The sequence below is a fragment of the Boleophthalmus pectinirostris genome, unplaced genomic scaffold, assembly GCF_026225935.1.
Source record: "Boleophthalmus pectinirostris isolate CB_2022bp ecotype Guang Dong unplaced genomic scaffold, ASM2622593v1 HiC_scaffold_9, whole genome shotgun sequence".
Classification (NCBI taxonomy): Eukaryota; Metazoa; Chordata; class Actinopteri; order Gobiiformes; family Gobiidae; genus Boleophthalmus; species Boleophthalmus pectinirostris.
In genome coordinates, this window is record NW_026571541.1 from 4,198,168 (window position 1) to 4,222,650 (window position 24,483).

The 24,483-nt window shown below is 37.7% G+C and overlaps 2 protein-coding genes across 2 annotated transcripts in view; one reads left to right on the forward strand and one right to left on the reverse strand.

Moving 5' to 3' along the window:
- Positions 1-87: 87 nt before the first annotated feature.
- Positions 88-18,530, reverse strand: psmd2 (proteasome 26S subunit ubiquitin receptor, non-ATPase 2). Its single transcript, XM_055166892.1, has 21 exons — positions 18,347-18,530; positions 17,018-17,075; positions 16,771-16,934; positions 16,040-16,161; positions 15,195-15,419; positions 13,560-13,718; positions 12,970-13,114; positions 12,808-12,868; positions 12,124-12,270; positions 11,905-12,011; positions 11,671-11,798; positions 11,500-11,587; positions 9,807-9,969; positions 9,517-9,618; positions 9,282-9,433; positions 9,128-9,211; positions 6,359-6,527; positions 5,744-5,838; positions 4,394-4,520; positions 3,056-3,174; positions 88-896 (listed from the first exon to the last, which is right to left on the reverse strand). The coding sequence occupies exons 1-21, from the start codon at positions 18,467-18,469 to the stop codon at positions 714-716; spliced, it is 2,721 nt and encodes a 906-aa protein (XP_055022867.1). The 5' UTR covers positions 18,470-18,530; the 3' UTR covers positions 88-713.
- Positions 18,531-19,583: 1,053 nt separating this feature from the next.
- The window catches only part of prss16 (serine protease 16), a 40,547-nt gene continuing 35,647 nt past the window's right edge, over positions 19,584-24,483 (forward strand). The window contains exons 1-2 of the mRNA XM_020928194.2: positions 19,584-19,823; positions 21,936-22,117. Of these exons, the coding sequence (XP_020783853.2) occupies positions 19,593-19,823; positions 21,936-22,117 (413 nt within the window). The 5' untranslated portion in view covers positions 19,584-19,592. The remainder of the gene's footprint in view (positions 19,824-21,935; positions 22,118-24,483) is intronic.

A 24,483-nucleotide genomic window follows, 5' to 3' on the forward strand; every position in this document is an offset into this window, starting at 1 on the left:
GCAATAAAGAATGTCTCATCCACTTTAGTACAAGATGTAATGACTGCATAGCTCCCCCTTGTGAGCACAATAAAAACAACTTTCACATCGGAGGGAAACAAGTTTTATTTATATAACCTTTAACAGTACTGTAACAAAAAGCAAAACGTGATGAATACATATTTTATTTCTAATTACAAAAGGCTACCGTGGATTTGCACAGAGCAGAAAAACAACTGTAAAAGCCAATCTGAGTGACAGAGTTAGAAAAAAGGGGCTTTCCCAGTCCCTCAATTTGAACAACCGGCGGTAGAGACATGGAACAAATTAATTGCAGAGGGAATGAGGTCATAGTGACATTCAATAGTAAATCGCCTCGAGTTATTTATATTCACTGACTGTTGGAGCTGAAAAAGGACTGTTTTCAACCATCAACAAAAGAGTATACAACGTCTGGGCTAAAAAGGTACACTGTGTAACTTTTCTGGTATGGGCCTGCCAGTTGCTTGTTTCCATGGGGATGTTATTGCTTTACCTCTAGTATTTCAATGCATGTTTTTAAAAGGTATGTTTGAGCAATAAAAACACCCAAAACTGAATAAATGCATAATTCCATATTGAAAAACAGAGGAAAAGCAAATGCCCAACCTGAAAAGTTACGCAGTGCATCCTTAAAACGCACGAGGATGCCAGTCTGGGAAAGGGGGAGTGGGAGAGTAGAGTGTGGGTGCGGTCTAGGTTTCATAGTTGGGATTTTTGCGGAGGATGACAAAGCCCTCCAGGATGGGGGTGACGGGGATGTACTCTTCAGTCGCCAGTTCCGCCCTCTCTCCGTGAGCCAGCAGCACCGGCGTGGTGTGTGTCTGGAAACCTGTGATGGCCTTTGGTTTACCGGCCTGGCCCACAACATCTACAGCCTGGAAAGAGACAGAATACCGGTACTTTAGTGCAAGTGGAAGTAGATGTGGGAAATATTGACAAAAATGAACCTCTCCAAAACTATATTAAGTTATTTTAAAAATTCATCAAGAACATGCGAAAATGTGCCTGGATATGTCTTAAGTTAAAGGTGAAGGGTCGCCCACTTGCTTGTTTCCATGGAGATGTTATTTCTTTGCCTGCAGTGTTCCACAATATGGCATTAAACTTACTAAACGGAGACCAAGTTACAGTTAAGATCTGTGCAAAGGCAAACTCGCTCTATGTCTTTATCGCTTGTATGTCTTTGCAAGTTTAGTTTTTTAGCAATAACCACCGAATAAATGCAAAATCAATACATTTTACGCATGCTGTGGAATATTTCTTTCAAATCAATAACATCTCCATGGGAACAAGCAGGTGACGAACCCTCCACCTGAACAGTTACAATGAACCTATAAAGTTTAACGCACAAAACAAGAATAAAATTAACCCCAAACATGCAGAAGTAGGAGTTTAGGAGACGACACTATCCATTTCTGTTCCACTTATTTTTAATCACCACTTTTGTGTTGGCATTTTTAATCATTTTGATTACAGACAATGTATGTATCCAGTGCTAATTAATGTACATTTCACTTTTTTTTTCATGGGCTGCTGTTTCGATGTATCTCGAAGAGTATTTTTTAGTATATTTTACTAAATTATTTTGTTACAGCTTTACAGTTTTGTTGCTTGTTCAGTGGAAGGAAACTCGTTTGTGCGACACATTTTCGCTGTTTTGATGAGTAAAATGGGTGTTTCATTTGACATTTTGCACAAGAAGTGGTTTAACAAAGACTTTTAGTATCACAGCCATGATTTTGCCATTATTTTTTACTGAACCGTATCGAATCGATTTGAAATATATCATATCAAACCAAAAGTGCACTGTATCGAAATATGTATTGTATCATGACCTATATCGAGGTATGTATCGTATCTGCAAATTCTGAATGATACCCAGCTCTAAATCCCACCCCTTCCATTAAAATATAAGCTAAATAATTATCTTTCAATTTAACAAAAAATTATATATAAAATCATACTTTTTATAGCAACAACTGCATCAAAAAGTCACTGGCAGTAAATTAGATGTACACTGTTACTAGAAGGCATTTTTAGGTTGCAACAAAAAGAAAATACCAAGAGATAAGGATGAGAATATCTACAATGGTGAGGAAACAACAAGCATAAAGTGCAACCAGCGCTGATAAGGAGAAAGTGCAATATGACAATACATTTAAACCAGTCTCTCTCAGACGTATTCAGACGATAAATACTCAATATTAAAATTTTTCATATCTCCACAACAGATGTTATATTATAATATTTGAGCCATCAAAAATAGTCATAAGCATCAGAATCAACGAAATGAAAATTATTCTATTATTTATTTATTTATATCTATTCTAATTTGTATATATATCTTTTTATAATTCTTTCTGGAATTTATATAGTACCTAAATGTTCATAAAATGATTGGGTTTCAAAGGACATCACAACATTCTATAGACAGGGTTCTCATTCTTTTTCACTGACAACATTTCAAAACCTTTCCATGACTTTTTCATGACCTAAAGTGAATTTTCCATGACTTTACGGCACCTACATGTGTAGAATTGAGCAGACTTATGGGCTAAATATGAAATATTAACTCTTTCCACTCACCTTATTGTTTGGTATTATAGTTTAACATTCAAAATCCTGTCAGTGCATTTATTGTTGTCTCTTTTAAACAAAAGACGCAAACGTTCAGAAATAATCATAAAAGCCTAATGAGAACTTAACAGCACGCTGTAGTTGTAATTTTCCAGGCCTGTAAAATGGCATTTTCAATTTCCATGACTTTTCCAGGATTTCCATGACTGTGGGAACCTTGTATAGGCCAGTATTATTAAATATAGATGGGGGCAAGCTAAAATGAATGTTGTTAAATGCAGATTTTTGTCTTGGGTCTAGTCACTAATAGAAATGATCAGGTTCAACATTTGTGATTTTATCTTTTAGATATTTCAACAAACTACAAAAGGAAATGTGGCGCTTGCTCTCCATCTGCATGTATGACATCATGTTCTAGAATCTGAAAAGCACCAATTTGTCAAATCCTGTTGTTTACCTGTCCAACTCTCACTGATACAGGAAGCGGCCTCAGCTCCTCGTCAAAGGTAACCAGCATACGTGGCTGCATGGCGGCCACCAGACCATAGAGGATGTAGTGAGATTTCCCCAGGATTACTGCAACACAAACAAGATACAGTACAATGATGGAGTACTAAAGGATCATTGGTGGAAGGTCCATCAAATGATTTTCTGTATATTGCATTGTCTGGAATGTTTCGCAGTATGGCATTAAACCTTTTTACCATGGAGGCCAAACCAGACCAAGTTACAGGTCACTTCCGTGGAGAGGCAACCCCATTCACACTCAGAATGCCTGTTTTTCTAAGTATTTTTGAGCTCTAAAATCACCTGGAACTGAATAAATGTAAGGTAGAACTATTTAATATCATACCATAACATCCCAGGCAGAGCAATGACATCCTGTATCTATCGGAACAAGCAGGTGATGGATTCCCAACCGAAAAGTTACATAGTGCACTTTTAAGACAATATGCGTGTTGGTGTCAGTGATGTAAATTACTTGAACACTAGTCTTTATTTTTCAATTCAAAACAAATACCAAAAGTGTTCAAAATGGCACCTAACAGAAACTAATTTGTAACCAAGCAGATTCAATCTAGTTTCAGGACTGCACCCATTTTTAGAAAAGTAATAGTTTGTTCTCTTTGGTTCAGTAATAATAGTTTCTTCTCTTTGGTTCAAAGAGTGTACTGGTGCACTGTGTAACTTTTCTGGTAGTGAGTCCGTCACCCGCTTGTCACCATGGATATGTTACTGCTTTGCCTTGATTATGCCTCAATATGGAAATAAACTTGGTTACCACAATGGAGACAGGTTAATAGTCAGAATTAAGGCTGCATAGTAAGAATTCATGCTTTTCAAGGAGTTGTTGAGCTATAAAACACCTATAATTGAATAAATACAAGATAGATAGGTTTAATGCCATACTCTGGAGCATTCCATGTAATTACATAACAACCAGGGTCAAACAGGTAGCAGACCCTCCACCTTAGAAGTTACACAATGCACCTTTAAATACTCACTGCTGTGAATAATTAAAATGCTCGGAATAGGTGAGGAAAATGAGGAACATATTTAGACCACAACTATTCTATTTTTATTACTTTATTTTTTATATATTATTTTTATTTGTACATACACATTCGTATAACTATACCTTATTTGGCACCTGTCTCTTGCCATTTCTGCAACTTATTTAGCATTTATTATCATTTGTGAATGAATAAAGTTTGTGTAAGTCTTAAAGCTTGGGCTCAGTCAGTGTCTTTAAAAATAACCATGACAACCGCAAAAGGTGAAAAATATTACTCACTGTTTTTGACGTCAAGGAAAGACACGAGAACAGTGAGGAGTCCAGCCACGGCCACTTGACTCATGAGCTGCCGGTCGCTGTGATACGGACACAGAGTGAGGGTGCCTTTGCCCAGATGTGTCAGGCCCTGCACACAGGAAATGGATTTAACACAATGTCTCATACTGGGGCTTTAATGCTCTTATATTATGCAAAATAGACTCCTGTGAGCTTTAAGCCATGCTATAATGTTGTTACCTCTGCAAAAACATACCTGGAGTTGTGTTTTGTTTCATTCACACATCTGTGTAACCCTTCATTATTAGTATTACTCAAACAGTGGTAGTTTTCAAGTTCACAACTTCCTTTTAGATTGGGGTGGGCAATTATTTTTTTCCATGGGGCCACATGAGAAACAGAAAATATTGTGGAGGGCTGGGCCAAAATGATTGACTCAATTCTGCATAATACTGATTGCATTTCTTTATAAAAAAGCAGTAAATAGCATTGTTTTGATGAGCTGTCAGACTGGTACAAGTTTATGTTATGACTAAGCAATGAAAAAGTGAGACAGCCTCAAAACATTATATTTTTTAAATATTTATAAAAAAAATAAAAGCAATGCAGCTTTAGTCGACGCATGAGGTAAAATTATAAAATATGTTTATTTTGTAATTCCAAATGATCTTAAACGGCCGGTCAGAGTCAGCCAAAGGACAGTATGTGTCCCCGGAGCTGGACAATGCCCAGGTTTGTTTTAGTTCATTGGAGATGCCAATTCCTGAGATGAAGTCATCCAGAAGATTCCAGTAGAATGTGTATGGGGTTTAAAAACACAGCTGAGCACATTCTGCATTATGACATGACATCACAAGGTTTGAGAGAAGAACTCCGCCTAAATCTGCAGGGTTTGTGTGTTGAACATGTGTGAATGAAACAAAACAGCTCCACATATGTTTGTGATGAGGAAACATTAGAACATAATATGGGCCCTTTAAAAGGTGCACTGCGCAACTTTTCTGGTGGAGGCGCAGCTACCTGCTCGTCTCCTTGGAGATGTTATTGCTCTGTCTAGAATGTACTGCAGGATAGATTAAACCTGTCTATCATGAGGGAGACAAGCAGGTTACAGTGCTACGCTACATTACAGGTCAGATCTGTGGAGAATTATTGTATTTCTGAGCAACAGAAACACCTATAATGAATACGTGCTAGATGTATATGTTTAATGTCATACTATGGAACATTCCAGAGAAAGCAATAACATCTCCACCAAGACAAGCAGGTGCAGAAAGGTTGCGCAATGCACCTATAATCGTTCACCTGAGGACAGCAGTTCTATAGAGAAAAAGCTCCAACGCTGCCACCCACCTGTGCCAAACGGACCATGAACAGGTTGTTGGGGTCCTTGGCGTGATACTGAGCTAGCTGTCTCAGCATGGCGGCAAGGCGGGCATTATTTGTACCTAGAAAAGAGAAAATGAGAGTTCATTTGAGTGCACCGATGCAAAAATATTTCATTTCACTTCAGAAATAGGTAATGCCGTCTTGTCTGTGTATACTAGAGGGAATTGCTCAATGTATTCATCGTGCTTTTTTCATTCACAGACAATAAAATTAATCTTTGGTTGATAAAATTATGCAAACGATAATTCAGTTAGTTTTTCTGAACCCTTTCAAGACATCCAAGGACATCTTACAAATACACTGGCAATAAAACACAGCAAAATGCATAAGCTGAGGGTAATATATGTAGGAATTTCAAGGGCCCCTATTACTCGATTTTCTAATTTATGTTATAATATTGTTTCCTGATCACAAACCTGCCTGGAGTTGTGTTTCATTTCATTCACACATGTTTAATATTAACAAAACGCAACTCCAGGTATGTTTTTGATGAAGAAACAACATTAAAACGCAGATCAGAAAGTAAGTAAGAATACAGGCCCTTTAAATTCAGTAGTCTTGTAATGAGGCCGCACTCACCACTGCCCACCATGCCCATGGCAAAGATGGAGTTGTGGGAGACCTCTGCGTCAGCGTCGTGGGAGAACTTGCTGAGCGTGTCCAGGATGTTGAGTCGAGGGTTGGAGACGGAGATGAGAGCCAGAGCTAAAGGCACCGCTCGCCTCAGAGTGGGCTCACCGTAACGAAGCTGCAACACATAACAAGAGACTAAGCTGAGGGCGAGTTGTGTAACTTTTCTGGTGGAGGGTCCATCAATTTCTTTTCTCCATGGAGATGTTATTGCTTTGTTTGGAAAGTTTCACAGTATGATGTTAAACCTTTCTATCTTCATGGAGGCCAAACCAGACCAAATTCCAGGTCAGATCTGCGGAGAGGTGACCCTGCTCAGTCAAAATGTCTGTTTTTCTAAGTATTTTTGAGCTATAACACCACTTGTAATTTAGGTAGAGGTAATTCATACTGTGGAACATTCCAGGCAGAGCAATGATGTCTCCAGACTAATGGTCTTTTTACACTTCACTTTCTTAACCTCCTTCACTGTGTGACTTTATAATGGAGGGTCTGCCACGTGCTCGTCTCCATGTAGGTGTTAGTGCTGTGCTTGAAATGTTCTATATGGTGTGCGTTTTCATGGAGACAATCAGTTGACACCACCAGGCCGATTTTTAGGTCAGGGCTTGCCAACAGTAAAAATGCATGCTTTTAAAATGTTTTTGACAATAAAAACAAATTAATAAATGCAAGATGGGTATGTTTAATGTCATTCTGTGGAATATTACAGGCAAAACAAGAACATCTTTATGGAGAAAAGAAAGCTGCAGTCTCGAGAGCTGCTATGTGGTGGTAAGCTGCTATTGTAGCTACACAGGGTTCCCACTCTTTTTCACTGACAAAATTTCTAAACTTTTCCATGACTTTTTCATGACCTAAGGTGAGTTTTCCATTACTTTACGGCACCTACATGTATAGAATTGATCAGACTTTTAGGGCTAAATATGAAATGTTAACTCTTTCCACTCACCTTATGGTTTGGGATTATAGTTTTTTTAACATTCAAAATCCTGTGAGTGCATTTATTGTCGTCCCCCTTTAAACAAAAGGCGCAGACATTCAGAAATAATAATAGCCTAATGAGAACTTAACAGAACGCTGTAGTTCCGTGAAAGAGATACTAAAATTCCATGACTTTTACAGGCCTTGAAAACTACATTTTCAAATTCCATCACTTTTTCAGGATTTCCACCGTGGGAACCCTGGGTAGAGCTTTTAACTTCATACTGTCGAACATTCCAGGCAGAGTAATGACATCTCCATAGAAACAAGCAGATGATGGACCCTTCACCAAAACAGTTATAACATGTACCTTTAAAGCTGCGTTGTCTATTATTGTTTTTTTGTAAGCGGACACAGTAATGTTTAGTTCAGTTCTCTCAAACCAAGGATGTTCTCTGCTTTGTATCAGTGAAACAAAATGATCTTTTTACACTTCACTTTCTTCCCTCCTTCACTGTGTGACTTTATAATGGAGAGTCTGCCACGTGCTTGTCTCCAAGTAGGTGTTAGTGCTGTGCTTGAAATGTTTAATGGTGTTGAGTGGATGCGTTTTCATGGAGACAATCAGCTGACACCACTAGGCCAAGTTACAGGTCAGTACTATGGAAAGACAAGCTCCCCAACCTCAACATTATCATTATTCATTCACATCACACTGGGTGGTGATAAGCCACTATTGTAGCTACAGCTGAACTGGGACAGATTGACAGAAGCGAGGCTGCCAATCTGCGCCATCAGCCCCTCCGATCACCACCAATCATTCACACACACCACTTTCATACTAGGCCCATGAATGTGGGTGAAGTATTTTGCCTAAAACAATGACAGAAATTGGCCCGAGTGGTAGTGGTGTTGTGTAGTTTACGGCTGTGCCAATCGTTCTAACCGAGAGAAGGAAAAGCGATTTTTTTAGAGTACCGAATATAGTCGTCCACAAAGGTCAGAAATGGGAAAAGCCGACAGAACAACGCCGTAAAAAGTGGATTACAAACCTGTTTGAGGTCGGGAGGAGCAGAATTCACTAATGCTTGTGTCTGCAGTGACCACTTTGTCAAAGGTTTGTTACAAAGCTAAATTGTTTTTATAGTTTAGCTAAACATAAACGAATCATTAACGACTAACGGCTAACGACGTTTGTTGACATTAAATAGCTCAGACAGAGGTTACTGCCGATACACTGCAGTTTTTCCCATAACGTCTATACACATAAAATAAGAGAAACACTCACCCCGGCGAAGACCAAACCATAATCATCATTTAGGCGTTTTGCACCAAGGTTGAGGACCCATCCACTGACAAAAAAAGTTCTATGCCTCCAAATTTTTGTACACCTTCATCTGTTGTCTGGTGTAGAACGATGTCTGAAGAGCTAAATAGTTCGTGATCTCCTCTGCCTCAATTGTCGGCAAATCTTTTACTTCGGTTGAAAATTCTCTCATTTTCAATAAGATCAGGGTCACGCCCAATATATTTGTCGACTCACTGCTCGTACTTTTGTCTTGCTACTGGCTCTAAATCCTGACAATAAGAACTCTTCTCCATATCTGTGTTCTCCAGAGCCGTGTTTGTCGTGTTTGTCTTCACTTCCTGCCCTCCACCTGAAATTCGCGCATCATCGTGATCACGTGACTGAAACCCTCCTATTGATCCTCTAGTCACTGAGCCACTTTCGCCCCTGTCCTGCCCATTTTACTCCGATTTTTCTTACATCTCTACGATAGAAGTGTTACTAACCAGATGTCCAAATGTCCGCAGGGCCATTTCGGAACCGATCTCCTCTCCCATTGCAATCAGCGCAATCCCAAGAACAGCCACGCCCTGAAAATAAAGACAGTTTAGTTTACCTGAATATTTACCTAACATAACAGGTAATCCAGTTTTCACAGACCTGGTGTGAGCCCATGTCCGCTGGCGTCTCCTTTTTATCTTTGTCCTTCTTGTCTTTCTTGTCTTTGTCGTCCTCTTTGTCTTTCTCTTTAGCTTCATAGTGCTCACTGCAGATGTGAAGCAGCTGTTGCACTTTCAGGACATTACCAGAGCCTGAAGAAAACACAAACATTATCATCTAGTTTAAATTGACGCAATATTCAATAGTTGTAAGAGTAAGTGAATTCAAAACTGACCTGCATATGCACAGATATCCACTAATGTATTTGCAAAGCTACGGAAAGGTTCTGGAACAACTTGTAGAGCTGCCAGAGTAGTCTCGATTGCCTCTCCTTTACCTGAAGATAAAACATGAATAAAATTACAATAAGAAGGCATAAATTTTGTTATGTTAATTGACAAAAGCAGCTTAGAGAGTGACTGAAACAAAACACAACTCCAGGTATTTTTGTGATGAGGAAACAACATTATAACAGATCAGAAAAAACAAATATGAGCCCTTTAAGATGGAATCAGTTCTGCTTACCGAGGTGGTTGAGTCCAAGGCCTAACGGCAGCCATCTTGCATACGTGTCCTTCAGCTCCGTCTCGTTCTTCTCCATAATGGTCTGAACGATGGTGGAGGTCACGTCGCCGTTACAAGAACCCACAGCAATCATACCGCACGCAATCGCTGTCACTCCCACTACCTATAAAAAGAGGACAGTAAAACGTACAAAAAACCTTCTTAAGTACTCTCAGAATTAGATACTAGGGACGGGACAAGACTGGGTCCACGAGAATGAAACAAGAGAACATGAGATTTTTAGATAATTTATACAGTTCAGTCCCCAATTCTAATTTTATTCTGCATTTTTGATTTTACTGCAACACTTCTAAAGGTCTTCTGAACTCTTAACACTAGGGCTGGGTATCATCAAGAAGTTCCTTTCATGGCTTTCAATATGAAGAAGTTGTCGATACGATACATATCTCGATACAGTGAGCTTTTGATTCAATACTAGTGTGTAATGATATCCAAGTCTTATGATATAATATTGGCGCGGTATGAACGTCACGATACGATATTTATTGAGATATCGTGGGAAAGCTCATGATATGGTGGGGAGGCTCACGATTAGGGATGTAACAATATCCAAATCTCTTTGTACGATATTTTCACGATATACATCTCACGGTACGATATTTATTGGGATATTTTGTGGAGGTGAACACAACTGTTGTTATGCTACTTTTTCCTCTTACAATGCCTTGACAAGACTTAATCCAAAGAACTAAGACTTAAAAGTGCTTAGAACTGTTATTTCTTCTTGTAGTCTACAATGAAATGGAGCAAAGGATCATGGTCTATGTAGTTCCCTCTGTCTTTTTTAGGTGTTGCTGCACCATAACTCTTAATTTAAGCAAAGAGACTTGTAATTTGATATACTGTGATGGTCCTCAATATTACTGTGATGAACTTTGATAAGATATCACAATATTTTGGTTATTGTTACATCCCTATTCAATATGATTTGATACAATATATTTTAAACTGATTCGATACGGTTCAATAAAAATAATGGCTAAATCAAGGCTGTGATACTAAAAGTCTTTGTTAAACCACTTCTTATGCAAAGTTCATATGAAATGTGCCCATTTAGTGAGAATGTCAAATGTGTTGCATAAATAAGTTTCCTTCCTCCAAACAACAAAACTGTACCGCTATAACAAAAAATAATTTTGTAAAATATACTCTGGACAATATAGCACTACAGCAACTGACAATATCTCTACTATATCCTCACATTAAATGTTACAATCTATTTGTATCAAATCTCACAAGATAATCAAATCTCACAAGATAATTTTCCAGATGTAGGCAGGCACATTCTAGTGGCAACTGTATCTCTCAAGATCTTGTGGTGTCAACCATGCTAGATACATTATTAGCAGAATATATAAAGGTATACGCTGTATAAAGAAGTGCACTAAGGGAGTGTGATGTCACCCACAGTGTTCAGCTCGTCAAATGAAGCTCACGATGCTAGTGTTTAGAGGATCAAATTTGGAGCCAGGTTCATATTAGAAATAGGAATTTATTTACATACAAAATGCTGAAATAAAAATGTAGAGTGGTTTATTAGGAACGCTTTAAGATCAAAATGACGAGGCTCAGTGCAGCCCTTACAGAGAGAGGGGAAACAATTTCCCAATATAAGTTCAAGTCTGTGGTTTACCTCCATGCTTGATTTGGAGTCTCCCATGACAGGAAGAAGCAGAGAGAGCACATCTTCTCGGTTTGATCCAGCGTAGGCCAACCCCAGACTAAGGATAAAAGAAAGTATTTGTTAATATTCTGCATAGAAGGACAAGCAGTTAAAGTGAAATGAATGGCAGTTGATTCTTACCCAAAGATGGCCCCTATCCTCATTGTGTTGCTGTTGTGAAGGACATAATCTGAAAGCAGGGCAAGGGCAGGGTCGCACTCATTTCTTACACCAGAGTTTACGATACCACAGGCCAGGAGAGCACCAGACTACAGGAAAAAAGAAAGTTATTAATATTTTGAAATCACAGTGTGTCCATTTATATATACTGTCTGTTAGAAATTGAAAGATTACAATTACAGTGTTGATAATCACCTTAATGTAGTCTTCAGATGAATACAGATATTTGTCTATTTGGGTCAGACCACCATCCACATCCCAGAGAAGGATCATTCCCAGTGACGCTGCAGCACTCAACATACCTACAGAGACAAAAAACACTAATTAAAATGCAGCAGTAATAATTAAATATACTAACAAAATGCCTTCACTCTTGATTGTTGCTGTATGAAACTGTCTGTGATTTGACTTTACCATGATCCTTGTTCTTATAAAGCCATTTGTTGCCGTCATCTGTGAGCAGCTTGTCTTGCCCAAAAGCGGCGTTGACAAAGCCGTTGACGAATGAAGAGGCCAGATTCATACGAGCAGAGTCCACCTGGGAGCCGCTACCACCAAATCCTGTCAAGCAAATCATAGGAATTACATTAGAGACATAGAGATGGATACTTTGAATTTCCTTTAGGATCAATAAAGTTCAGCAGCAGCAACTTAGAAACAAACAGAGCTTTAAGTCATGTCGTAATGTTGTTACCTTATCAAAAACATGTCTGGACTTGTTTTTTTTGTTTTGTTTCATTTACATGCTTGAGTAATTCTTTATAATTAGTCTGTTTACATTTCCAAAGTGGAAAATGCTCTGTTCCACCTTGTGATGTCATGTCAACAGTCAACAGCTACTTTTTACTTTTTGTTTAGTAGAGTTTGGAAATTCCATGGTTGAAATTATCCAAATGATTCTAGTGAAAGTGTGTGTAGAGCTTAAAAACAAAGTGGGGCACTTCCACCTTGTGATGACATGTGTGGTAATACAGGAACATTTATTTATTAGTATTTTGAGAGAAGAATCAGGCAGGACTGATACTGGTCTGATATACTGGTGCATCCCTAACAACACTCTTAAGTTAATGCAAGTAATAAAAAATTGTAGTCACTCACTGTTGTTTTCCAAATGTGTTTTGTAGATATCATCAGGGACTTTTGGTTCCATAATGTCCAACTATAACAAAGAAAATATGCATTTGTAAAAACAAATTGTGTATTTAAATCATCTAAAAAAAGCACTTTAAAAAAAACTTTAGTTTCATTTCAGTTTCTCACCTCTCGGGCCAAAGCCAGAAAGTTGCTGTTTAGCTGCACGTTTGACATGATTTCTGTTAGGTCCTCATAGTCCTCCACATCCTCGTTCAGCTCCAGGAACATGCCGTGACGACCGAGCATGAAGGCCAACTGTTTCTCACTTACACTGAAACAGAAATAGCACAAGAATATTACAACTTAAAAAGGTGCATTGTGTAACGTTTTTGGTGGTGGTGGTCCATCAAATGTTTTTCTCCATGGAAATATTATTGCTTTGTCTGGAAGATTTCACAGTATGGTATTAAACCTTTCCGTCATCAAAATCACCAAACCAGACCAAAATCAGATCTATGAAGAAACAACCTTGCTCAGAGTCAGAATTCACGTTTTTCTTGATATTTTTGAGCTACAAACCCACTTGTAAACGGAATAAATGTAAAATAGAGCTGTTTAATGCCATACTGTGGAAGATTCCAGGTAGAGCAATGACATATCCATAGAAACAACCAGATGACAAAACCCCAACCAAAAAGTTGTATAGACACACACGCCTTTAAAATCCATTAATAAAACTAGTACAAAAAATAGCATGTAAAAATGACTGCTCTTACATGTCTTTGCAGGATGTGAAGATGTTTTCTACCAGTTCTACGTCATTGAGCATAAGGGCCAGTCGGAGTGCCTCTGGATAACGGTTGAACTTCCTGAAGATGTTCAAGGCACATCTCAGCAACGCCGAGTTCTCTGGTTCAGGAACATAGCTCACACAGCTGAGAAAACAAGGTAGAAAATGATAAATTACCTTAGGAGAGGAGACTATAATGAGTCATTTTTGCCCTCAATGTCTAAAAACCAAACAAAAGAAATGATGATACAAAAGATACTTCATAGTAACTATATTTAATCTGTAGACAGATTTTTGATAAGTAGAGGCAAAAAGTGACATTTAGGCTACGTTCAGATTGCAGTCTGAAGTGTCCCAAATCAGATTTTTTTCGGCCCTATGCGACCTGTATTTGATCTTTCAGTCTGAGCGACACAGATCCGATTTTTATAAATGCAACTCAGGCCAATTGGATGTGTGCTCCTAAAACCGACACATATCCGATCTTTTGACATGCGACTTCAGTCTGAACGGTCAGGTTGCATTCATCCGACCTACACATCACAAATGTACACAAACTTTCTTCTCGTCAGACAAAAATTGTGTCTGACCTCCGTGTCAGTGAAGCAGAGAAGCACATATCAATCCCACCACTCTTGGCTGCGACTCTGCACCCACACGTTCTTTTCTACAGACGTTGCTGACACTGCCCCACAAAACCCCACGGCCAAAAACCTCATCCTTCTCCTTCTCAATCTCCTCCTTAAAACAAATAAGCTCTACATGTTCTGGCTCTGGTACGACAGCAGCTTTAAAATCTCCTGGTGCTCAATGCTGCGTCCATGGTTGGATGACTTCCGTAAACACTGAGCACGCTGTGTGTGACGTCATCGTGTCCTCTAAAGTTCACATTGGAGATCACATACAAGTTGCATTTAATTGAAAGTGTGAACGATCTTACAAAAAAATAAATAAATCTGATTTCACACAAAAAAAAATCCAAATTGAGCATTAAGCCCTGCAGTCTGAACGTAGCCGTTTAATCAAATAATGGTTCAAACGGCCCATAATCACGTTATTTTCTGATCAGTGTTATAGTGTTGTTTCCTCGTCAAAAAAATACCTGGAGTTGTGTTTTGTTTTGTTCATTTACACATGTTGAACACACCAACCCTGCATATTTAGGCTGAGTTCTTCTCTCAAATGGAAACTATTCAATCTGTTCCACCTTTTGATGTCATGTGGTAATACAGGAAGTGCTACACTGTGTTTTTAAACTTCATACACCTTCACTTAAATCATCTAGATCATATCATAGGAGCATACGGAATTGCCGAGCTCTACTGAACAAAAGGTAAAAAGCTGCTGGTAGGTTTCATGACATCACAAGGTGGAACAAGGCATTTTGAGCTTTGGAGATGTAGACAGACAGTCTAATACTAAAGGATTACTCAAACATGTGTGAATGAAACGAAACTCCTAGTATGTTTCTGATGAGGTAGCAATATAGTAACATGGCTTAAAGCCCACAAGAGTCAATTATGCATAATGTAGGACGTTTAAATAAAATGACTCAATTATAGTCTCAGTAAAAACCTGACCTATCTCAATTCTCAACAATCTAAGTTAAACTGCAACATACCTGGTGAGATAAAGACAGACTTTTCCATAGGCATTCTCATCGATGTAGTCCTCCAGCATGTCCAGCCTCTCGATCTCCATGAGCAGATCGCAGGCCTCGTGTTCAGCATTGTGCGCCATGTTGTACGGAACGATTTCCTTCACCAGTTTGAGCAGAGTCTCCTGTTGAGTTTTGTCATTTTCCTCCACCTCCTGCCACTCTTTAGCAACTTCACCAGCGAGATGCCTGAAAAGTGCAGCATATATGATGTAAAATACTGAAAACTAAAACTACAGGGCAATATTACAAAAAAAAGAAAGTATTATTATTGCTCTTATATGTTCTCTTTTTACAACAAATTAAAATGGCTTTCAATATGAATTTTACAGGCCTTTTCAGACTTTTACATCAGTTTCACTGAAAGAAAAAAATAGGCTGCAGAGCTGTTGAATAAAAAACAGACAGCCTTATTAATAACCATACTAGTTAAATAATAGAAATGACACAATCGCAACTAAAATACCATTAAAAGGTGCACTGTGGAGTCCATCATTTGCTTGTTTCTATGGAAATGTCATTGCTCTGTCTGGAATGTTCCACAGTATGACATTAAACAGCTTCAGTTTACATTTATTCAATTACAGATGGTTTAATAGCTCAAAAGTACCTAGAAAAACAAATATTCTGACTGAGTGCCTCTCCACAGATCTGACCTATAACTTGGTCTGGTTTGGTCTCCATGAAGATAGAAAGGTTTAATGCCATACTGTGAAATCTCCACATCTCCATGGAGAAAAGCATTTGACAGACCCTCCACCAGAAAAGTTACACAATGCACCTTTAACTATAACAGTTAAACATCCTACCTGACATATTCATGTCCCCATGAAGCCAACTCTTCTTGTGATCCCAACAGACGGTACTTGAGACACTCTCGTTCACCGCTCATGGTCATGGCCAACACGGACACGACATCAGCACAGAACCTCTGAATAAATAAAAGGAATATCAGGGACAGATCCAGACAGAACACAAGAACACTAAGCAACATTTTGTCCCTGTAGAATTATAGAGTTCCATCTGATTTTCTCAATAATCTAAAAGCATACTGTATAAAGTAGTGGACTAAGAGAGAACTATGTCCTGTCAATCAACATATTTTTGCACTGTTTTTCCTTAAGACCTCTTGTATATATAGTTGATTTTTTTATTACTTATTTTCTATTTTATTTTGACTTGTACATATACATTTATATAATTATTCATTTCCAACTCCTCCAACAAGATAACATAAAGCGGGTTAATACAAACATATTAAAACTAAAGTGACGAGCCTGATAGCAGCAGTTACAGAAAGAGGGGCAACAAGATTTCAAATTAAAGTCAATTGGAAACCAAGTGCATAGCTAAAAAAAATAAAAAATAAAAAATCCATGTACCCATTTCACTGTGCAATATTACTATAGCAGTTGAAATTTTAAACCTAAATATCAGAACTACTCATTCCACAAAGCAGTAATTTTAAGAGAACAGCTTTTAAACATAATGGCAGCCAGGATTTTCAGACAGCAGATTTTGAGTATCTTTGGAGCCTCACCTTGTTCTCTCCAGCAGCCATGCCATCATATATTTCTTTGAGTTTGCCATAGTGAGGGCGAAGGAATTTCAGGGGCTTGGGGACCGAAGTCATAGAGGTGGTCGACGAGCGGATCTGTCTGCGCAGCTCCTCCAACGCAGGTTTATACAAGGCTGTGTTCTTTTTCCTGGAGATTAAAAAAGAAAAGTATTTGTTTAAGTGACATTATAAACATGTGCGATAAAAATGGCTGAAGTTTAAATACTTACACTCAGTCTCTCAACCATCATTTCCAGATCTTCTTGCAACTGCTTGTCCTCTTCAGACTGAAAGAGAAGGTCAATTTTCTATTTAATTACAAAATAATATGACTGCTGATTGCTTAGATTCTAAGGTGAACAGATTTTCAAAATAAAAACTGGGGCATCCCTGATTTGTGGTGGTTGGTCATAATAAAATTGTTAAACGAGTGTGTAATTAAGGAACATTGTTCTGCACTCGACACTAATGTGCATCAGTATAGTCATATTTTCTTTGTGTTTTGGTCATTTTTAATTAGCTTTTCTGTATTTTACCTAAACAAATGACAATGTATGCCTCTCTTTACTGTTGACAGGGATTAGACTGGTCAAAAATAGGGACACTTGGAATATTTTTGTGTGTAAAACTGGGTCAGATCATGATTTTGTATAAATCTGCTGGGACGCATGGTCAGTCTATTAAGAGTCATTTATTTATTGCATACTGACATTACCATTTAATGATCAAAATGATAATTATGGACACCACTAAGTTAACAAAACGTGTGATTTGTTAACCAAAATGTCTTATTATATTGTTATAAACGCTTTTCTTCTGCAGTTAGGTTGACCAGACGTCCCTATTTACCTGAGACAATCCCAGTTCTGAGCCTGTGTCCCCTGTCCCAGCAGATTTATACAAAACCTGTGATTTGTCCCGGTTTTATAAAAGAAATGTCCCAGGTGTCCCTATTTTTGACTAGTTTGATTTGAAGAGATGCATACATTGATTAGGCATCAACTGATTAGGTAAAATACATAAAAACTGCTTAAACATAACCAAAACACCAAGAAAATTTAACTATACTGACACATGGTCGAACGCATAACAATTTTCCTTAATTAGGCACTCGATTCACAATTTTATTATTACCAACCACCAAAAACCCGGGGTGTCCCAAATTTTAATTTTGCAAATCTGGTCACCCTATCTGCAGTGTTCCTGTTGTGCTGCTGTGTCATACACTTTGACCAGTAGCTCAAATGCTAACAACGCCGCCGTTTTCCCAGCAAACACAACGGGGACAACAAGTAGCATGCTACTATTAGCCGACCGGCTCAGTTAGCATGGATTAAAACATTACAAAAGCATTCATAACACACATGTCAAATATATAGACAGTGAAAATAAACTGCGGATTTGTATATGAGCCTGTAAGGACTTTGAAAATGATAGATTGAGAACAGTGATCACATAATTGAGGCCGGGTAAAGCTGTGCTGCTGTCAGAGCCGCAGTGACTAAGGCAAATACGACAACAGGCGGCGAGTGAACGAGTCCAAAACACTCCACATTACCAGTTCTTGCTCCTCTTTCTTGTCCTTATCCTTCCCAGAGGCCTGCTGCCCCTTCTCCTTGTCCTTGTCCTTTTCATCGGTCTTATCAGTGGGTTTATTTTCTTTGTTTTTGGCCTCTTCCATGGCTGCAAATGTATGAAAGTATCAGCGGACGAATGAACTGAGTTGACAGGAAACCGCTCTTCTTCACGACTAAAAAAAAAAACTGCGTCCGGTGTTATTTAGTGCCCCCTCTGGCGGCACACACAAGCAACGATTCAACTCGCGCTATATTATATTATTATTATAATTATTATATTATGTTGTATATTATTATTATTATTATTATTATTATTATTATTATTAGTAGTAGTAGTAGTAGTAGTAGTAGTAGTAGTAGTAGTAGTAGTAGTAGTAGTAGTATTGCTGGGTTTCAGATCACATCACAACATTCTATAGACCAATATTAATTAATACGGTGGGGGTTAGCTAAAATTATTATTGATGAAATGCAGATTTGTTTTGTAATACAGTGAGTTGTTTGTTAGTGGTCAGTCGTAGAAATTATCAGGTTCAGCATTTGTGCATTTATTTTTTAGATATGTAATGGCAAAGTACAATGTAATAAAAAAAAAAAAAAAAAAAAAAAAAAAAAAAAAAACTGTCCCTTGCCCCCCATCTGAGAGTATGACATCATTATGTTCTGGAATATGAAAGCTACCAATTAACAATAATAAAAGAAAAGAAAGAAGGGAGGAAGAAATAGAACATACCTTTAAAATTATACTGTAAGATTGTAGTAAAAAGTTTTTTTTGTTTGTTTGTTTGTTTTTTTTTAGTTTTTTTTTTTAGATTTTTGTTTTTATGTTTTTATGTTTATTATTTTATTTTCATAAATGATATATACTACTGTCTTTAATTTTTTTTAAAAGAAAGAAAAAAATCGCGGTATGGCATATTGTTTATACAGTTAAACTGCTCAGCACAATCTGTATTTAAAAATCCCATTCTAATTATATACAGTAATATCAAGTGCGAGTTGGAGATTTAGTTAAACCTAGTAACATTGTTTAATAATATTGAGAATTTGAGTCATAAAATAAAATTAGACATGGGCAATTGTGTCAAACGTTATATTCACACACTTTAAAGGTTAATTGCTTTATTTTACGTCGAAAAGGGTAATCATTCTCTCAAAGCGTTTAGAATACCGACTGTCTTTAAAAGCAGCACTGGTGAACTTGTCATGTGACCACTTTTAAATCACATGCTCTTTTTCCTTCCAGTTTCACTTGCAAACATGGCTTTACACTCGGGGTTTTTCGTTCTTTGCAAAATACTGTTTCTGTTTTCTGCCTTCGCTTTAGCAAATGGACATAAAGGATTTGAAAAGTTTTTGCAAAAACGTCTCAGCTTCCACAAACCTGAGGCCAAGGAGCAGTGGTTCATTCAGAAACTGGATCATTTCAATGGTCAGGAAAGCAGAGTCTGGAAACAGGTACGATGCAAAAAACAAAATTATGTGCGCAATAGACTGTAAAGGTATCTAAAGCTACAGTATATACTTTTTTTTTCTGGTTGAGATTGTTTTAGGCATTTAAAGCTGCAGTGTGTAACTTTTTTCAGGTTGAGGTTGATCTTTGACAGTAAAAACATTTAAAGAAGTGTGACCAGGTGCCCCAAATTACTCGGGACAGTCCCAGTTTTGAGCCCTGTGTCCCCTGTCCCAGCAGATTTATCCAAAACCAGTGATTTGTCCCAGTTCAAAACAAGAAATGTCCCAGCTGTCTCTGTTTTTGACCAATTTGATACCTGCCAACAGTAACAAAAAATAAAAATAAAAGGCATAAACTCTCATTTGTTTTGGTAAAATACAGAAAAACTGCTTAAAAATGGCCAAAACACACAAAAAACTGTGACTCTACTGACTCACATGTTCATTTTTTTCCTTAATTATGCACTCGAGTCACAATTTTATTATTATCAACCACCAAAAAAAAAACGGGGATGTCCCAGTTTTTTATATTGAAATTCTGGTCTGGTTTAAAGCTACAATATATGACTTTTTTTTTCTGGTTGAGATTCTTCTTACCTAAAATGTCTATAGTAGAACAACCAGGTAAGAATAAGTTACACAACAGGTCAGATCTGTGGAGAAGTAGTAATGCATGTTCTTCACAGTATTTTTAAGTAATAGAAACACATGTAATTGAATAAATGCAAGAGAAGTTTAATGTCATGCTGCGGAACTTTCCAGGCAAACCTATAACATCTCCATGGAAACAGCAGGAGGCAGATTAGACCAGAGAAGTGGCATACTTTGCACCTTTTAATGCTGTATTCAGAAGTAACAAACAGCAACCACAAAATGATTGTTTAGATGACAGAATATCCAGAACTGTTTTATTGAAAAGTGAGAAGTGAATGGCTTTTTGTTTATGTTTACTCAGAAAAAAACAAAACAGAAAATAAATGCCATTAATTTGCATAATCTGTCCCTTTTATCTTTATTAGGGTTTTATTTAGTTTCATTTATTTAAAACAATGCATATTCATGAACATACACTTGTAAATATGTCAGAATTAGTCTGAAGTCTACTTTTCATCTGTATTTCCTGGCAGTCAAGAGAGACATAAGACATAAGAACATAAGACACGTCACACAATGGTAGAAACAGCACAATAAGACACAATCATGACATACAACACTGACATTTACACAGAAGCATAACATTAGTGGTTACAGATCTGGTTCCTCTTAAGCCATCGTTTCAGATGGTTTTAAATGTACTGAATGTGGTGGAGTTTCTTATTGCAGCTGGGATGTTGTTCCAGATTTGACTTGACTGATAACACCTGCTGATTATAAGATATTGCACAGTCGCCTCTGGTACAGGCTCTTGTTCCCCGACCACTAGTGCTGGACTTGGGCAGAATGAACTCACCCAGAGGTGGTGCAGTGACTCCATTTAAGATCTTATATACTAAGCAGGCGAGTTAAAATTTTCTAAAATTTCCAAAACTTAAGATATGATATTTCTGAAGTATGAGACAGTGATGAAAAGATAAAGATTTTCTGTTGAATATGTCAACAGGAACATTGTGTAATGCACTATTCAATGTGAGAAAAAATCATGCTGTGAAGAAACATTTTAGCTGCATTTTCTGACAATGAGGATCTAATTTGCCTAAAGTTGTGAATATTAAATTTAAGAAACGTATTAACAAATTAAATAGGAAATTGTGGGTCCAGCACCTTCTTGCTTCTATGTATATGTCATTGCTCTGCCTGGAATGTTCCGCAGTATGACATTAAACAGCTCTAACTTACATTTATTCAATTATACATGGTTTTATAGCTCGGAAATACCTTGATAAACAGGCACTCTGACTGTGAGCGGGGTTGCCTCTCCGCAGATCTGACCTGTAACTCGGTCTGGTTTGGTCTCAATGAATACCTTAAAACATTCCAGACAAAGCAATAACATCTCCACCAGAAAAGTTACACAATGCACCTTTTAATCATCAGTAATATATTGCAAATAGATATATAAACTCAACATAAATCTCTTCTGATGTAATCTTTGTAACTGTTTTGTTTTTTTTGCAGAGATATTTTGTGAATGACACCTTTGCTCAGCCTGATGGTCCGGTGTTTTTAATGATCGGGGGAGAGGGCCCGGCCAGCCCTGCCTGGATGGACCACGGCACCTGGCTCACCTACGCCGAGAAACTGGGCGCGCTCTGCTTTATGCTGGAGCACCGCTTTTATGGGAAAAGTCATCCAACACTGTAAGTCTGTTTTAAGAAATATACAGTAGTGTGTCCTAATCCAAATAGATTCATAGAGGAAAGTCTTAAAGGGCCCACTTTTATGCCCTTGTCATCACAAACGTACATGGACTCGTGTTTTGTTTCAGTCAATTTCACGTAATATAGGACCTTTTTTAATAATAAAAACTATATAAGATTCTTTGACTAGATTTGGTTTTGGTTTGGCCCCAGTTTGCTTGTCGACTTGGTGTGGTCATCTTCTAGTTCTGGTTTAGTTCTAGTCTCAGTTTAGTTCCCTTTTTAGTTGTAGTTGTTTGAGTTCTAGTAGTTGTCTGAATTCTAGAAGCTTTCCAGTACAACAATCTGCTGAATATTATATAGAAAAAGTAATAAACGGAATTTAAAGAACAACTTAATTTGTCAGAAATCTGCAGAGGTGAGACCAAGTCTTTGTTTTGCAAGTAAGTCTAAAGACCTCAAGTCCCAGTCAAATCCCAGTCAAGTCCCAAGTCAAATACAGGCAAGGCCAAATCGAGTCTCGAGTCACTGGCCCATAATTCCAAGTCAAGTCCAAGTCATCTGCTTTGAGCTTCAAGTCATTTCAAGTCTTTAAACCAAAGTAGCTTAGATTTTTGCAATTTTATATAACTTTTAAGATAAATTGTACTTACAAAATCATAGTATATGTATGTATTAGTATTTACAGAGTTGTAGAAATGTATTTAGTTAATTTTTCCTTTTTAAATGTCTTGACAAGATCTTAGTGTGAATTATTATGGTCAGAATAGAATTCAGATTTAAAAATGCTTCTCAAGTCACAGGCCTCAAGTTCGAGTTAAGTCCCAAGTCACTGACCTTCAAATCCAAGTCGAGTCCCAAGTCTTAGTCCATTTTATCAAGTCAAGTCTCAAATCCTAAAAATAGTGACTCAAATCCAAGTCACATCAAGTCCCCTACCTCTGGAAATCTGTAATGTTATAAATTGGCCACTAGATGGAGCCATTCTCTCAAAGGTCAGTATACAGTATGTGGGATTATTCTTAGAGTTCATAAACATTTAACATTGGTTAATTCATTCAATAAACCTAAAAGTGCTCTCTTTAAGAAGGACTTGAGGCATCCTTTGTACATGACTGCTAATTGTGTACTGATCTAGATTCATCTGTGATTACTATATTATTTCATTGTCAAAAGTATTGAAAATCAGGAACGAATCAATGCTAAAACTAATATTGAAACTAGATACTCATTTGAGCAGGTATCTGTACTGCAACAAATCTTTAACAGGATAAAATTTGTGCTTTCCTGAACAGTTTTAGTGTCATTTGAACTTTGACCTTGTATAAGACTTCATGGTAACATAAAGAAAGTGCTATTATTTTGTGTATCCATCTGAGGTGAGGGCTTGCAAGTTGTGACAAGGACTCGCGTCAGACTTGAGTCACTATTTTTAGGACTTGAGACTTGACTTGATAAAATGGACTAAGACTTGGGACTCGACTTGGACTTGAAGGTCAGTGACTTGGGACTTGACTCGGACTTGAGGCCTGTGACTTGAGAAGACTTGAAGCACCTTTAAATATGAGTTCTTTCTGTTCTGACTGTAATGATTCACACTAAGATCTTATCAAGACATTTAAAAAGGAAAAAATAACCCTTTTCTACAACTCTTATACTTATATATAAATATACCATGACTTTTTAAGTACAATTTATCTTAATATTCTTATAAATTGCAAAAATCTAACCTATATTTGGTACTTTGGTTTAAGGACTTGAAATGACTTGAAGCTCAAACCAGTCAACTTGGACTTGACTTGGACTTATGGGCCAGTGACTCGAGACTCGACTTGGACTTGCCTGTATTTGACTTGGGACTTGACTCGGACTTGAGGTCAAAGACTTGAGATTTACTTGAAACTTGCAAACCAAAGACTTGGTTCCACCTCTGGTATCCATCCATCCATTTTCTTCCTCTTATCTGGGGCCAGGTCACGGGGGCAACAGTCTAAGCGGGGACTCGGGGACTTCCCACACCCCAGACACTTCCCCCAGGTCCTCCAGTGAGACCCTAGGGCGTTCCCAGGCCAGCCTCGAGACATAGTCCCTCCTGTGTGTCCTTGGTCTTTCGTGGGGCCTCCTCTTGGTGGGACATGAACACCTCCCCAGGGAGACGTCCAGGATTCAGCTACTCTGCTCCGAGCTCCTCCTGTGTTATTTTGTGTATTATGTGTATTACATTCTGTTATAAAAAAGCAACATGTTTTATCTTCATTGCGGTATCATAAATGGTATTGAGTATTGAGTGTATTTGTTAGTATCAAAATCAAGTTTGAAATTTAATATCCTGACAACAACACTATTTCATCACTTTCAGACATGTT